Source organism: Hippopotamus amphibius, chromosome 4 (genome assembly GCF_030028045.1).
Source record: "Hippopotamus amphibius kiboko isolate mHipAmp2 chromosome 4, mHipAmp2.hap2, whole genome shotgun sequence".
In the NCBI taxonomy this organism is placed as follows: Eukaryota; Metazoa; Chordata; class Mammalia; order Artiodactyla; family Hippopotamidae; genus Hippopotamus; species Hippopotamus amphibius.
The window spans coordinates 150,914,601-150,930,903 of NC_080189.1; the positions used below are offsets into that span (position 1 = coordinate 150,914,601).

General features: G+C 41.2%; 1 protein-coding gene and 1 long non-coding RNA gene across 17 annotated transcripts in view; one reads left to right on the forward strand and one right to left on the reverse strand.

Annotated features, from left to right (window-relative positions):
* The window catches only part of ESR2 (estrogen receptor 2), a 69,645-nt gene that overhangs the window by 32,044 nt on the left and 21,298 nt on the right, over positions 1–16,303 (reverse strand). For all 16 annotated transcript variants that reach the window (XR_009053065.1, XR_009053063.1, XR_009053072.1 and 13 more), the window contains 3 exons: positions 13,521–13,637; positions 7,628–7,927; positions 4,758–4,896 (listed from right to left, as the gene is read on the reverse strand). Coding sequence is in view for 2 of the 16 variants with exons in the window: in XM_057730437.1 (XP_057586420.1) it covers positions 4,758–4,896; positions 7,628–7,927; positions 13,521–13,637 (556 nt within the window). In the remaining 14 variants the exon portion in view is untranslated. The remainder of the gene's footprint in view (positions 1–4,757; positions 4,897–7,627; positions 7,928–13,520; positions 13,638–16,303) is intronic.
* The window catches only part of LOC130850935 (uncharacterized), a 31,007-nt gene that overhangs the window by 13,967 nt on the left and 737 nt on the right, over positions 1–16,303 (forward strand). The gene's annotated exons all lie outside the window — the stretch shown is intronic.

Consider the following 16,303-nt stretch of genomic DNA (forward strand, 5'->3'; position numbering starts at 1 on the left):
CGGTGCTATGCTAGGATGGCCACTCACCAGGACCCTGCAGTCCACAGTGTTCACACCCCTGCAAGCTCACTACACAAAGCTACAAGTATGTAAACTGGGCACTTCGGCAAACAAGTGTGGTAACTTTGGCAACCAGCTGAGACTTTCCGAAAGTGCACAGGTTAAGTGATAAAACATCAATGCCCCCTAGAAGTCACTCCTAAGGGAAAGGCCACCTTGGAGAATCAGAGCCCTGGGCAAAGGATACCAAGATCTATAGGAAACCCCCAGCCCTCCGTGTACCATCCACCCACCTCCCCTGCTCTGGGCTTTCCCAGGCAGCCTGCTGTGACTGTCCAGTAAGGACGTGCACGCCCTGCACATAGCAGAGGCACAGGAAATAGTTCTTCACTGAATGCCCCTCAAGCCAATCATCAAACCACTCTGCCTAAGATAATTAGTTATTGTAAATTGTAATTGTTGGGTTTAAGGACATTTGATACTGAGAAAAGCTAGTTTAAAAATATCTCTGGGGACAAAAAAAAAAAAAAAATCCAACAAGTCCTGCACTGACAGTTTGATAGCCTGGCTCTTTACTCTTTTGTGAGACTCAGAGGTGGGGTCATGGGCACACATGCATGCACGCACGTGCTCACATACACATACCCCTCCCCAAGTGTTATGAGAAGAGGACTCATTTGAAATCAATCCTATTTTACAGAAGCTGCCACCTGTGCCTAAGAACAGGTCCCTAAATATTGAAGTTAGCACAATTTCCTCATTAAAACACATGTCATTTTAAATGTAAGTTCATACTTCAAAAATGGCGGTAGAGTTTATATTTTAGGGTATCTTACTTAGGCCCTGATAAATGCTGCAACTCAAAGGAATCAGAACATATGTATCTTACAGAAAAAGTGAATTTCTAGAAGCCAGGACAAAGTGAGAAAGAAGCATTGACACATATACACTACCAAATGTAAAACTGATAGCTTGTGAGAAGCTGCTGCATAACACAGGCAGATCAACTTGATGACGGGTAATGACTTACAGGGCTGGGACAGGGAAGGTGGGAAGGAGTCACTGGAAGGAGGGGATACGGGTATACATGTATAAATACAGCTGATTCACTTTGCTGTATAGCAAAAATTGGCACAACAGTGTAAAGCAATTATATTCCAATAAAGAGCTAAAAAAAGAAAAAAGTGAATTTCTAAACCAGTTGTAAAAAACTAGGTCTGATTGCTTTTTCTAGCAGGTGTGATAGCCAACCATCTCATTCAAGGGGTGGTAAGGTTAGAATATTTTTATTCACTTCACAGGCTGCAAAAACCAAATACATTTCTGAAAATAAGTGAGAAATACAAGGACAATAAGGTACAATACCTTATAAAGGACACCCTAATAGAGTTCTACTTTAAAATCCGTTATACAGACAGAGTGAGGAAGCACTTTAAAATATCAATGAGACCTATTTCATTTATTCTGTAAGTAACTATGGATTGACACTGAATTATGAGTAATAAACTAGGACAGGTTTAAAGGATTTGAATTCAGCCTAGTGGGTATATGAATTGAAGGTTAAAACACTGAAATAATATATCAATCAAACCAAACTACTCATGGAAATTTACTTCTACATCTCAGTTGCCCGTAAACCAGTGCTAAATAAAAAGTAGTAGTTCCATGTAGACTATCTTATTACTTGATAACCCCCCCTTTATAAAAGAAAAATATTCTGTTTGATACCAGGACCACTCTGTTGAAAGAGTGGGCTTCCTTTGGGGTTCACTGTTTTGTACTGACATATATATATCCACTGGCAGCACACACGTGGCTAGTGGACCACAGTTTGTCTATCTCTGTGTGGGTGGCAATGGGGTTGGGAGAGCTTAGCACATGGCAAGGACTTAAATATTGAACCAGGTGAAATTATCTGAATACAAAAGGGAAATAAAGATTTAGAAGTGAAAATTTCTGTGGGTCTCTTTAAGAAAATTCAATACACAAATACCTGACGTGAATGCAACCTCAGTACATTCACACTTGTGAGTCCAAAGAACTTCATAAACATCCACTTCCTCTGACTCTTTAATAACATTTGACAGTTTCCTATTGATGCTAAGGACACAGTGTCTCAGCATATATGATTTTTTGAGCAAGTAGAAGTTCAGATTCTGTGGTAGATCTTCCCATGGATTGGGATTATAGTGATTACTACAAGAACTCCCTCGTTAGAAATAAGCTGAGATACACAGATTTTCCTTTCATCCTCAGTAGGTTCAACTTTTCTCGCTGCAGACGCCTCAACAAGAATAAGGGGAAACAAACAACAACAAAAAAAGAATAAAGGGAAACAGAAATTATAGTCTCAGCTTCCACAAATAAATAGGCTAATTTAGTTGTATTCACAGCTTACATGGTCATACCACCACTTAAAGGAACTCTGACAATCTAAAGGGCAATCTACCAAAAGACAGTTATTTTCAAGTAGTGTGAAAATCATTTATTCACACTGCAAAAAGAATTCACAATAGAACTCCTTTACTGTGCATGATCCCTGACTTTTGGAATAAGTCACATTTTGAACATTTTTGAATAAGCAACTCCTCCAGAAACATTACATTAACGTGTATTTATCTGTATAACAGATGCACTAAGAATCTCAGACTTGAAATTCTATACAGAGTGCTCAAAACACGTAGGGACTGAAACAAAAAATAACTACTGGTAAGCACTCAAAAAAAATGCCTGTTCAATATGAATCCATTTACAATTCCCAAGAACTCCTCTTTTATACTCAGTCTAATATACTCAATTTCTGCATTGTAAAAAATAAGACTTCCAAATATTTATAAAGTAATGTGAGTCTGCTGAAATAACATACAAGAAAAATTACTTTTTTTTTTCTTCTATTACTTAACCAACAGGTAAAATTTATCTGGGATTGTTGTCAATTTACGGTAACTTACATACACACAGGAGTTAAAGAACCTGCCCAGAGAAGTAAGTAAGTTGCACTAAAAACCAGGAATGAAACAGTCACGGAAAATAAACATTAAATGTGGCATCAATTTAGAAATCAAGACAAAAAGTAAAATAACTCAGTCCCAAAGTCTGCAAATTTATTGATTCACCAAAGGATAGAACTTCCTAGCACTAACTTCTAGGGAATTTTATGTGTACATTTGTGTGTGTGCCTTTATTTAAATTCCAAGTGGAATATAATGAGTGACAATGAATGGGAGTGATGGCTTGGCTGGGTGTTTGGCCTTGCAGCCTGCCTTGCCACATGGTTCCCTGAGACGAGAGCAGGAGGAGCAGGTTTCTGAAGGCGGCAGAGAGTAAAATAGGGCTGTTCTAAGATAAAAGAATAAAGTAGAAAGTTACTCTGCCTTTTGGTCTCCTCCTCTTTCCTCCTCCAGTTCTCTATCCCGCTGAGAGGCACACACTGCTGTAAGGTAAGAGTTTGAACTTCACAGCCAGCCCCTGTGCCAGCTCCATCACTTGCTACTCTGTAACTGTGGGCAAGTTACCTACTTCCTGTTTCCATATCTGAAGGATAGGCCTAATAATAGTGCTTAGCCATAAAGGGCTGTTGTGAGATGAAATGACTTAACACACATCAGTGCTTAAGATGGTGCCTGGCACACACAGGCCAATAAGTTAGCTATTTTGATTGCTACTGAAGGGCCTGGGCTTCCAGAACCTCCCTCTGGGCTTGCTCCTGCTGGAACCACACTCCATGCACAGCTCTTCCCAAAGGCCCTGTTCTCCACCAAAACACCTCTGTTACTTAGAACGGTGTTCTTCGCCAGTGCTGTCATCCATGACTACAGGCAGGACGGGCGCTAATACCCTGGGCTATTACTTTTCCTCTGAGTAAGGTGTTCATGCGGATCTTCTGATGATCTAAAGAGGCAGTGCCAAGGGGCAGATCCTTCCTCTTCACAGCACTAGGCATCCTTCTCTGGGCATAGAGTCAAAAGTAACTGAAGATTCAACACCAGCACTTTTTCAATACAAGGAATGTGGAAATCGATTTCCATGGAGATTTTCAAACTGTTCAAACTTACCTCAAAAAAGCATTCTAGTTTTCTCCTAAAAAGCCTGAGTGTTGTTGTACATTCCAGCTTTCCCTCCATGAACAGTTCACCTAATTAAAAATGGGTTCCTTTGCTGCACCATCTTTAAAAGAAAACTAAATGCAACCAAGTTACATTAAGCATTAACACTATCATTTCCAACTTCTGCTAACTTTCATCTGGTTTTAATAACCATTCCTTCCACTGCTATCACCAAAAGTGCTACATCGTACATGTAGAGAGTAAGTTAAAGCATGTTAAAATAAACTGGTAAATCTGTAAAAATTTTATCACCTGTCCAGATAGCTGAAGATATAAATGGTCCCTACCAGTGGAAAAAAAAGCAGGACAGCTTAAAATTATAATCTGAAAATGGAATCTTTAATGCAGAAAAATTTAAGTTGACCTGTACACTAGTGGCCACATGCCCTGCAGGACACAGTCCCTGTTGTGGTCTGGCCAGTGAATGCTGCCACACCACAGGCAAGAATGAGTCACAGGACACTGAATCGTTGCGCCCATGCTCTCCTTCTTGGGATCTCGACCCAGTGAAGGAACTCATGACATTACTGTCCTCTTACCTGCCCTCTCAGGAGTGAAGTTTTAATTACAGAACCCAGCACTTTGTTCCCACTTCACTCAGCACCTCACTCAAACCAGTCGGAGAAGAAACACAAAGTATTTTTTTCTCACCTGTCCAGAACGAGGTCTGGAGCAAAGATGAGCTTGCCGGGGTGGTTGATGGAGCGCCACATCAGCCCCACCATGAGCACCTCCAACCAGCAGCTCTCCAAGAGCCGCACTTGGTCATACAGGCTGAGCTCCACGAAGCCTGGGGAAAGCAAGAGGCCGTGAGCACACCCACCCTCCTCCTCAGCTCCCTCATTCCACAGAAACAGAAGAGCAAGTTTTGAAAAGCTAAGCAAACACAAATTATTTGGGGGCGGGGGGGAGAAGATCAATATTTTAAAGACATTGCTAAATGCTGACAAGTAAGAAAATCTTGAACTCAAAGTAAGTACTCTATTTCTAGTCTCGAACCACTTCTAGAGAGAAACATACTTCATGCGGAATTTCTAAAGGAATTTCTAAAGGACCTGGGCTTATACAGCTCCCCAGACAGATGCTAGGGAAGAATAGAAAGCTGGCACTGACCTTTGTTAGTTATATCCTAATAATCCCTCTGCACTACTGAGAAAGATAGAGGTCAGCTGCCAGTCAGAGGGGCTGCCAATCTGGCCCAGCCCATGACTGGGGCCAGGAGGAGTGTGGGGATGGGACAGCGGGGGTGGTAGTTGGGGGGCTTGCAGAGAGAGCAGGGCCAACCCCTGCAGAAAGTCAAATCTCCAGCTGAAAGAGTTTCTCCGATTGCTTAAAATTTCCCATCTAGAGTTAGAATCATTCTTCTCACTAGGCATGCTGTCTCTAGTCTATTCCATGCTGAAGAGGGTACATAATAACTGAAACAGGTCCCTAAGGGAGGTGAACACTTCAAAAGCAGAGATCACTGGGCTTCCTCCATAAGTCACCGTAAGAGGAGGAGGCAGTGTAATATAAATATAGTCACCAAACAGCTTTGGAGTACAATGGACTCTGGCTAGAACCCCTGCTCAGCCTCATCCCAGCTAGTTACTTAGTCTTCTTTTAAGTCTTTGTATTCTTACAGGAAAAATGGGGGCAAAAATGCCTACCTCTGAGAATTTCCTACAGGTAGGATCTCTCATCATCCTCATTTTACAGATGAGGAAACTATGGCACAAAGAACACATATGGTTCAAATCTTTAAACAATTATAACACAAATCTGCACAAAGGAGAATTTAATAGAGTAATGAATGGAAAGATAGATAAATCCTTTCCAAAGCCACATCCTATACTCAGTTCCGGTTCCTGATATGTGTCCATATTCCAATCTCACCTACAGGTATAGACAATAAGCCTACCGAAGGGAGATAGAGCTTTTCATACTTGGAAATATTCAACAACACCAAGACTAGGTGATATTCTAAAATTTTTTTGGTTTGGACAATGACTATATTAGCTGAGAAAGGGGGGAAAATCCCACAACCTCAGACTATACTTAAGCTTTGTGAAAAATTTCCAAAATCCCAGGCTTGAAGAGGGACTAATGCAGCGTAAGAGTTCGGTTTTGTTTTGGCACAAAGAAGCTGCACAGCTCTCAGGAGTAATTAATTTCACCAGCACTCTCCACGTGAGGTCTTGAAAACTAGGCTTGGAATACACATAGAGCAAAAGCTAGAGGAAACTGCATCAGTATCATCTCCTATGGGAAAGAGCTGAGAAAAAAAATGTCATTCTGGCAAAGGCAGAGATGCTAGACTATCAAAACCGAAGCAGAGAACCAGAAAATTCTCAGAAAGCTCAGAAGCCAACAAATGACCCCTATAGATACTATCACCTGAGGCTCTTACACCCAGTTGCTCTTCACCCAGCTTCATGCCCCCGCTCAGTCCTTAAAATGTGCTTAAGGGAGCTGCTGCCCTCCAGGCCACGGAAATTGTCCCTAGTGGCTTAGCATGTGGAGAGAGACCTCGTTTCTTAGACAAGTGTAAAAATGCACATGGAGAAGCCCTACCAGGGAAACGCTGGGTTGCTGTCATTCTAGGTTAGAATCCTTGATTCATTCTTTCACAGAAACACCAATTCAAATGATAATTAGATGGTGGCAATGCAGTACTTCGAGTATATGTTACAAACTGGCCTGGGAAAGTGAACACATTATAGGATAGAAAATGCATGTTCTAGATGACAATTCATGAATAACCAAACCCATTTTTAACTTTAAGTTTATTGATTCATATTACTTCTGCAGCTGATTTACTCTATTTATCCATATATATTTACGTACATGCTACTGATTCTTTCTCTATTGGGACAAAATTTTACAATATCTATTTAGCATCTGAGAAAACTTTCACCTTCATATGGGTCATAATGAGGCCTACCCTACCCTCACCTGACCACATCCCTCCTCCCAAGGTGAGGAGTCCACAGCCACGAGATAGGTTAAGGGGGAGCCCAGATCCCTTCCTTTTAGACCATGTTCCAGGTCCCAGGACCCTAGAATTTCCTGCCTAAATGGCCTCACACCCACTTCCAGAGCCTGGGTTGGTCTATTCCATCGTCCTACACCAGATCTAGGCATGAAATGTGGCCAATGGGCTAGTGTCTGCAGAAGTTGTGGACAGGTAGAACCGGGCATGTGCAAGGAGGTGTGGGATGGATTTAGGAATGGGAGAAGAAGAGAGTCAGGAAGAGAAGGGGTCTACCATCTGCAACTCTTTTTGCACTGCCATGTCTGGTAGAAAACTCAGAGGAATTCAAGAATTCTAAATTGCAACCTGGCCTTCCAGGACAAGTTGAAGGCATACACGTCAAGACAGGAAGAAAGAACACATTTCCTTTAAAGGTTATAAATCAAACTGTCAAACTGCTAAATACCCTAGACACAACGTGGGCCTCCATTTTGTATTCTTGCCCCACAAATGTTAACAGCACCCCTTTCTACAGACACATTTAAAGCTAAGACCCAGAAAGCCCTACCCGGAATTTTCTTGGCCCAGCTGATCATGTGTACCAATTCCTTGTCGGCCAGCTCGGTCAGGGACATCATCATGGAGGCCTCGGTGAAGGGTGTGCGGGGGCGGCTCACGAGCACGTGGGGCGGCTCGGCCTCGAGGAGCGTGAGCACCAGCTGCTCGGGGCTCAGGGCGCTCAGCAGCAGTGCCTTCCCGCGGGTCACGTGTCCGCCATTCTTCCCGGCTCTGCTCAGGCAGTGCAGCCGCTCGTCAGAATCCCTCTGCCTTCGCACTATGTGGTACCCACACCTTTCTCTCCGGGAGCCTAAAGAGGAGAGCAGATGATAATACAGTGCTTTCCCTGTCTCTTCCCCAACCCAGCAGTCAAGTTTCCCCAGTCACCAGGGTAAAAATGAAGCAATGATACCATTGTAAGACCTGAGTCTGTTCACAGAATGTGTCTTCGAACAGGAGCCCGACTTATTTCTGGAGCCTGTGGGGCACGTCCTAAAAATTATTACATTCCTGCCTGTATTAGCAAAATCAGTAATGACGTTTTAGGGACAATAGGCCAAATGATCTCTAGGCTTCCATTTCAAGTCATCTATTCCATTTCTAAATCTAAACCCATTTCTCTTGTAAAGAGTGCTGATATACCTCAGTTTCCAGACCATGAAATTAGGAATTTTCTTCAGGCAGAAGTTGGGGAAAAGTTAGGAACCAAATATAAATAGCACACTTTTATAATACATCCTTAAATTCTTTTGCATGCGTATGCGTCTGTATATATATATTCTTTTTACATACTTACACAAATAAGTTTATTTCAAATAACGAATTAACTGAAAAATCTGGAAAATATAGACGAGCACAAATTTTGGCTTAAAGTCAGTTTTCTTTTAATGTTTTTATACTTTTCCAGATTTTATACACAAAATTAGGATCATCGTACATATATTATTTTATAACCTGCTTTTTCTCCTTTTATTAAAAATGTGTCATTTTACAACAATTAAAAATCTATACAGCATTCTGTTCTATGAGTATAGCACCACTTATTGAAACTGTCCCCTATTGATGGAAATCTAGGTTGGTTCTAATTTTTTTGCTACTATGTTACATATTACAATGAGAATGCCTCTTTGTACCTGTATCCAATTGTTTCCTTATAATAAACAGAAAGAAGTCAAGTTGCTGAACCAAGTTGCTGGTTTAAATTAAAATTTAAAATTTTGATACATATTGATAGATTGCCCTCCAAAAGTTTTTTAAATTTATAATCTAGGGACTTCCCTGGTGGGCCAGTGGCTAAGACTCCACACTCCCAATGCAGGGTGCCTGGGTTTAATCCCTGGTCAAGGAAATAGATCCCACATGCCACAACTAAGGGTTCGCATGCCACAACTAAAAGATCCTGCATGCCACAATGAGGATCCCATGTGCCACAACTAAGACCTGGCACAGCCAAATAAATAAAATAAATATTTTTAAAAAATAAAATAGGGACTTCCCTGGTGGCACAGTGGTTAAGAATCCGCCTGCCAATGCAGGAGACATGGGTTTGATCCCTGGTCCAGGAAGATCCCACATGCCACGGAGCAACTAAGCCCGTGCACAACAACTACTGAGCCTGCGCTCTAGAGCCCATGAGCCACAGCCATTGAGAGTGTGTGCTGCAACTACTGAAGCCCTTGTGCCTAGAGCCCGTGCTCCACAACAAGAGAAGCCACCGCAGTGAGAAGCCCACGCATCCCAGCAAAGAATAGCCCCTGCTCACTGCAGCTAGAGAAAGCCCGCACACAGCAATGAAGACCCAACACAGCCAATAAATTAATGAATTAATTTTTAAAAAATCCACTAGTTAAAGACAAAAATGTAAAATTGAATTTAAAAAGACATAAGACAAGATGTCATTAGCATGGCACAACATTTATATGAATTTTCCCTAGGAAAAAAAATCTAAAAGTTAAAGTCAGAAAGCCTAGTTTCTATATTCCCACCACTGTGTTTGTTCACTAAATCCTATTGTCCACATTTCTAAAAAAAAATATTAGTTAGGAGGTATGAGCAAATTTAAATTATTTGCTTCCAAGAAAATTTATCTGAATTTCCCTTATCCTTGGCTAATTAAAGTAGAAGGAAGGGCTCTATTCATCTAGGGATAACTGAATCAAAATTTTCATGAAAAGAATTAAAAGCCTAAAATATAATTCATTTTATTAGTAATCAGGTAAAGCACTATTACTATTTACATTGTATATAATATTATAATTATATTGTTATTATTAAAAATCAATTATACCTCCAGGGTAAAAAGGGACAAAATGTATGGCTTAAGAAAGTATCTTTCTGATCACACATTTCTCTTTTGTGAAGTATATGAGGATAAGGAGTTTACGAAACAGATTTCCATGCAAAGTAAAAGGTTTTGAATCCATACAGTCAAATATATTTGACCAAATTTCCCCAACAAAGTTCTATGTACTAGACCTTGTTCTAAGTTAGTATCAATAAAATAAAGCCACTAGAATCTATTGATAGAGCTCCTTTTTTTTAAAATAAATTTATTTCTTTACTAGCTGTGTTGGGTCTTCATTGCTGCACACGGGCTTTCGCTAGTTGTGGTGAGTGGGGGCTACTCTATGTTGTGCTACACGGGCTTCTCATTGCCGTGGCTTCTCTTGTTGTGGAGCACGGGCTCTAGGTGCGTGGGCTTCAGTAGTTGCGGCACATGGGCTCAACAGCTGTGGCTCATGGGCTCTAAAGCGCAGGCTCAATAGCTATGGCACATGGGCTTAGTTGCTCTGTGGCATGTGGGATCTTCCTGGAGCAGGGATCAAACCCGTGTCCCCTGCATTGGCAGGCGGATTCTTAACCACTGCGCCACCTAGGAAGCCCAACAGAGCTCCTATTTTTAACTGGTAAATCAAGTTGTATTCCAGACCCTGGAATAAAATGAAATTGAGAAGGTCAAAAAATAAAAATAAAGCCCTTGACAAAGAACTCGCATTTCTCTACCAAGGACATTCCTAGTGTTATGGCTTTGACACTGTAATCTAGGCAGAGTCACTCAGTGTGCCTCTGAGTGAGCTTAATGAGAAATTACCAAACAGGAGTGCTGCATATTAGTAAGTGCCCCAGCGAAAAGATGATGGCAACAACATGGTAAATGATCATCATGGCAGCTAACGTCTACTGGAAGCTTCTATGTGCCAGACATTGTGTATTACTGTACACAGATTATCCCATTCTGACAACCACCCTAGAGGACAGGTGCTATTACTATCTCCAACACACAGGGGAGGACCCAGGCACAAGAGAGCTCAAATAATTTGCCCAAGGTAGAAAAGCTAGAAAACAGCAGAAGCAGGATCTAAACCCAATCAGTGGTCTGAATCCGGAGCTGGTGCTCTCAACTACTATTTTATATCACTTCCCTATCAAATCACTTTCAAATGTCTACACAGCAGGTGAATAAAGAGATGGCATCCGAAAGATGCTGAGCTATTGTCCCAACACAGGGATATACATCAGATATACAGTTATTCAGATCGATTTGCTGGCTATTTGCATTTCAGTGTATCATTATAATGAAGCCCTGTCCCTAAAGCTAGCCTGGGTGGGTACTCTCCTACCATTTAAACAACCATATTAATACCTTGGCAGAAAAGACAAGATTGGAAATGCAGAAGAAAAAGGTGATGACCAAAGAGACAGGATTTCTGAATAAAAGGGGGAAATGGAATTGTGCAGGAGGATCCAGAATCCAGGGAGAATCCCTAATCCTTTAAGACTGGAGAGAAGGAAGAGTCTAGATCCACAGTTTTCTCGTGAGGGCATACAAGAAGAGGGCTGGCAAAAGAGGGAGGCACAGTTAAGAAAATTCACTCCTGATGGTCTTTTCCCGTGGTCAGTAAAGGGCCAAAATATCCATCTGTTTGCACATCAACCCATCTTATTCCTCTGTAATCTCCAAAGATAATGAAATATTTTTTCTTAGCCCTATCCTATGACTTTTGGTCAAATTCAATGACCTTTTCCAGGAAAAATTTAGGAACATCTCTGAACTCTGTTTTCTGAAACCATATTGTATCAAAGCTAACTTATATGAGCTTTTCAACAAGGGAGAGAGAAAGGAAGGAAAAGTAAAATTTAACGCCGGGCACTGTGCTAGGTCTTTATTCCTCACAAAACTCAATGAGGCAGATACTTCTGTTTCAGAGATAAGGAAACCGAGGGCCAGAAAGGTTAGGTCATTTAAGTGTAGTCACAGATAGCAAGAAGTGATGAGACCAAAAAATGAGATTCAGTCTATGCGGGGATCCAGTCCTCCTGTTCTTGTCACCACATACACTGCTTCCTACAGGTGGAGTGTATGTGCTTCTGCCATGGTCCCAAACCAGAACTACATCTACTAACAGACCCTAATACTTTAAAAGCGTTCTTATCCTAAGACTAAATTGGAATTTGTTTTTACATACACAATTTAAAATATTGTTTTACTTAAAACATGATATATTTATTTTCAGTCCTAGGTCAGAGGGCCAAGGATTTCTCTTTAACCACCTCTGCCAATTAAATCACAAGTTACCTCATCTCTGGATTTTCAGTTTCAGCTTCTTTAAAACAGAGCAAGAACCCAGGCACTCATAAAGCAATCTGAATGCAGACTCTTTCTAGGTTTATGAAGGTTCCCCCCCAATCTCACCCATACCTAACCCAACAGCTATTAGTCCTTTACAGTTTATTCAAAGCATTCACAGGAACAACTATCTTTTCCTACTCATATTTCATATGTTTGCTTAAATTTTAATTAAATCATATGATTTAACAATTACAATGAGTAGAAACAAGTTGGGAAGAAGTCCATCGGTTCCTGATAAGGACATAACTGAAGTGGTGTTTATGAAAGTAACCAACACCCACAGGGAGGTCATGGGCATTAGCAGGATGTTTTACAGAGGAAATGGAGAACATCAGGGATTTTAGGAAGCCAGAGAACTGTGATTAAATTAAGAGAACTTCTGCTGTAATTCTGAACTAGGTGAGGGTACAGAGAATGTTCAAGGGTCAGAGCTACTAAGAGACTGTCAGGGAGAAAAGAGAGAGGATTCTTTTTTTTTTTTTTTTTGATTTTTCAAATAGTTACAAAGAGAAAAATTACAACAAAGCTTGGCTAAAATACTGGCTGGCAGAAGAATAAGAAAAGTACAGGCAGAGTTGATACGAGTGTATATAAACAAGCCAATGTGTACAAACAAGTGAATCAAGTTAGCCAGGTGGACAGAGCCGAGTGTAAGCATTGTCAGTTGTTATACTAATGTTCTCATTGCCCTTTGTTTTTTCACGTATGTATACGTGTGTACACACATACACATGCACACATGCTGTCTTAGAACAAAACCCATGCTCTCTGTGCTTTCCATAGTTCTATCACATTTCTGACTCCTATGTATATTTTTTCCACTTCTAGAAAGTTAATGGAGGGATAGGCATGAGTCGTCCCCATAGCTACCACAAGACAGTTGAATTCCTTGTCACGGCTTTTAACTATGAACATTTAGCAGAACTTCAGCCTTAGACTTTTCAAGGCCTCAGGCAGATGGTCATCCAGCCCATTGGAGCACTTCAGTGGCTAGAGTTCTCTAATTCATACAGCAGCCTATTCTGTTGTCAGACCACCTGACTTGTAGAAAGTTCTTCCCCACACTGGGCCAGAATCTACCTCCTGCAACTTCTTCCTGTTCACCCCAGCTCTGTCCTGTGCAGCTGAAGAGAATAAGTCAACACCACTGCAGTGGGACGGCATACACACACCTGAAGATAACAACCGCATTTTAAACCTCCTCTCATCCAGGCCACATGTTTCCAGGTCCTCACACTGTCCCCAGTTTGGCATAGGGGAAGGGAACACTCACCACACTTCACCATTCCGACTTCATGGCACTTTCGAAGTCGGCAGGCCTGGCAGCTTTTACGCCGGTTCTTATCTATTGTACACTGATTTGTAGCTGGGCAAATGTAATCATTATGTCCTACAGCAGAGCAAAAAAAAAAAAAAAAAAGGAAGTTTATTGTTACAATATTTTAGCTAAATCTCTTCCTGGTCAACCACACGGTTAATACTACCCAGCTGAGAGACAGGAGACATCTTCTTAACCACAGACACAGGTATAAAAACCAAGCTCAGCCTCATCAGTGTCTTGTTAGTGAGTAAAAGAAACCCGGGAACATTTCAATATCCTTACCTTTTGACTAATAGGTTATTCTTTGCATGTTCTTAGAATTCTCAAGAGATACATTTAGAAATACTCTCCTTTGGACATGGAAAGTGAGACAATCACCTGAAATTGATTTGCTCCAAGTCCCAGAACTCCTCGAGAGTAACACCTGTGTCGGGTCACCAACTTCAACTGCCTGTACTCTTTTACATACGTTCCTCTTTGGGATTTAACGTGACATTTTTAATAGGAATTCACAGCTACAAAAGAGAACTAAACTGGTCAGTGAGAGAATACAGAAATCAGCAAACTAAAAAAGGACAGAAAGAACTGCCACTTGATCATGGTTGTGGTGGGTTAGACTACTCTTAATTCTTCACTCCCTCAGCCTGTGGCCTTACAGTGTGTTGCAGCCCCACCAACTCATGTCGGGCTTGGACCAGAGTTTAGCCAATGGTATGTTAGTAGATGTGGTACTCCAAAAGTTTGGCTTGGCCTCTTGGGTGCCGAGGGTAGCCTCTGGTCCAAGGAGACTGTGGAGGGTAGCCTCTGGTCCAAGGAGACTGTGGAGACGTGTGGTGCAGACCAGAACAACCCAAAGCCCAGAGCCAAACCTTATGAAGTAGAGCCACCCTAAACAACTCATAGACCCATAACTAAAGAAACAATGCTCGGTGTGGTAATCTATAACCTAAATAGAGTTGTACAGCAATATCTAAGACAATGGTGCTTCTTTTATGTAAAGAAGAGATAAGAAAATTTCCATGTCAAAAAGCATTACTTCAAATGCTGTATGGAAAATGGACTAGAGGCAACAAAATTATGAAGGCCAGGAGACCAGGCAAGAGCCCACTGTTGCTGTGCAAACCAGAGAGGAGGCTGCCTGGATTGGGTGATGGTGGACAGGATGAAGATAAATACGAGACCTGAGAGATTCAGGGAACAGAAGTCATAGTAAAATATACAGAGTGCAAGTGAAGGGTGCATGATGGTGACTTTATTTCTTTTCCTTTTTTTAAAAATTAATTAATTATTTTATTGGTTGTGTTGGGTCTTCATTGCTGCACACAAACTTGCTCTAGTTGTGGCGAGCAGGGGCTACTCTTCCTTGTGGTGCATGGGCTTTTCATTGCAGTGGCCCCTCTTGTTGCAGAGCACGAGCTCCAGGTGCATGGGCTTCAGTAGTTGCAGCACATGGGCTCAACAGTGGTGGCTCATGGGCTCTAGAGCACAGGCTCAATAGTTGTGGCGCATGGGCTTAGTTGCTCTGCAGCATGTGGTATCTTCCTGGGGCAGGGATCGAACCCGTGTCCCCTGAATTGGCAGGCAGATTCTTACCCACTGTGCCACCTAGGAAGTCCGTGCCTTTATTTCTTAATTGAGTCTTTCTAATAAACAATACGGCCTGAACTTCTTATAAAACCTATAATGGCCCATCACTTCAATGTGGAAAACAGATAAATCTCAATGATAAATTAAAAGAGCAAGGTATAAAAGAACACGCAAAAGAACATAAAGGAGAGGATTACATTTATATAAAGTTCAAAAATAGAAAAAACTATAGTGTTTAGGGATACATGCATAAGTGGTAAAAACACGGCAAGGAAGGCAGTAGTTAGAACTGTCTTACCTCTGCAGGGGCAGAAGGTGCTGTAACTGAAAGGACCACCCAGAGGGGTTCTAGAGATATCCTATTTCATGGCCTGAGCACTAGTCACACAGGAGGTTGTTCTATAATTACTCTCTAAACTGAATATACATATCAAATTTTATATATTTTACACATTATACATACATACATATATATATATATATATATATATATATGAATACTAGAATAAATACTCTATCCTCTGAGAGAGACTGGAAGCAGAGATAGCCCAAGAGCGATGAGTAAACTACCGCCCAGATCTTGGTTTATAAATATCATTCTCCACTCACAGGAAACAGGGAACCTGGGAGAAAGAGCTTATTCCAGCTTATCCCACTGCAGCAGGGAAAGTACAAGATAAGCCTGAAACATCTTGTGTCAGGAAGTAAAGAAGTGCCTAAAGAGTTAGGGGCACACGTCAAAAAAGATACAGAAGCCAGTTTAATCTGGGATAATTCGGACACCCCAATAATTTTATATATTTTACATTTATATATATATATATATATACTGGAATAAATATATTCCCTAACTCTATCCCTGAAAAAGCATGGGAGCAGGGACATCACCAGCCTCACAGACATCACCTTAACCAAATGTTCAAAGTGTACATCACTAGTACCGGGACAAATTAAAATCAGGCACTACATGAAAGGAACCAGTCAGAAGAATACAGCATCATTTCTGTGATATTCCTGCCAATGATGTGTAAGCTGAATCTAATGATGAGGGATCATCACTCAAACCTATGATGAGCAGCATTCTGCAAAGTAACTGGCTTATAAGATTCCAAATTGTCAAGATCAAGAAAATCAAGGAACAACTAAGG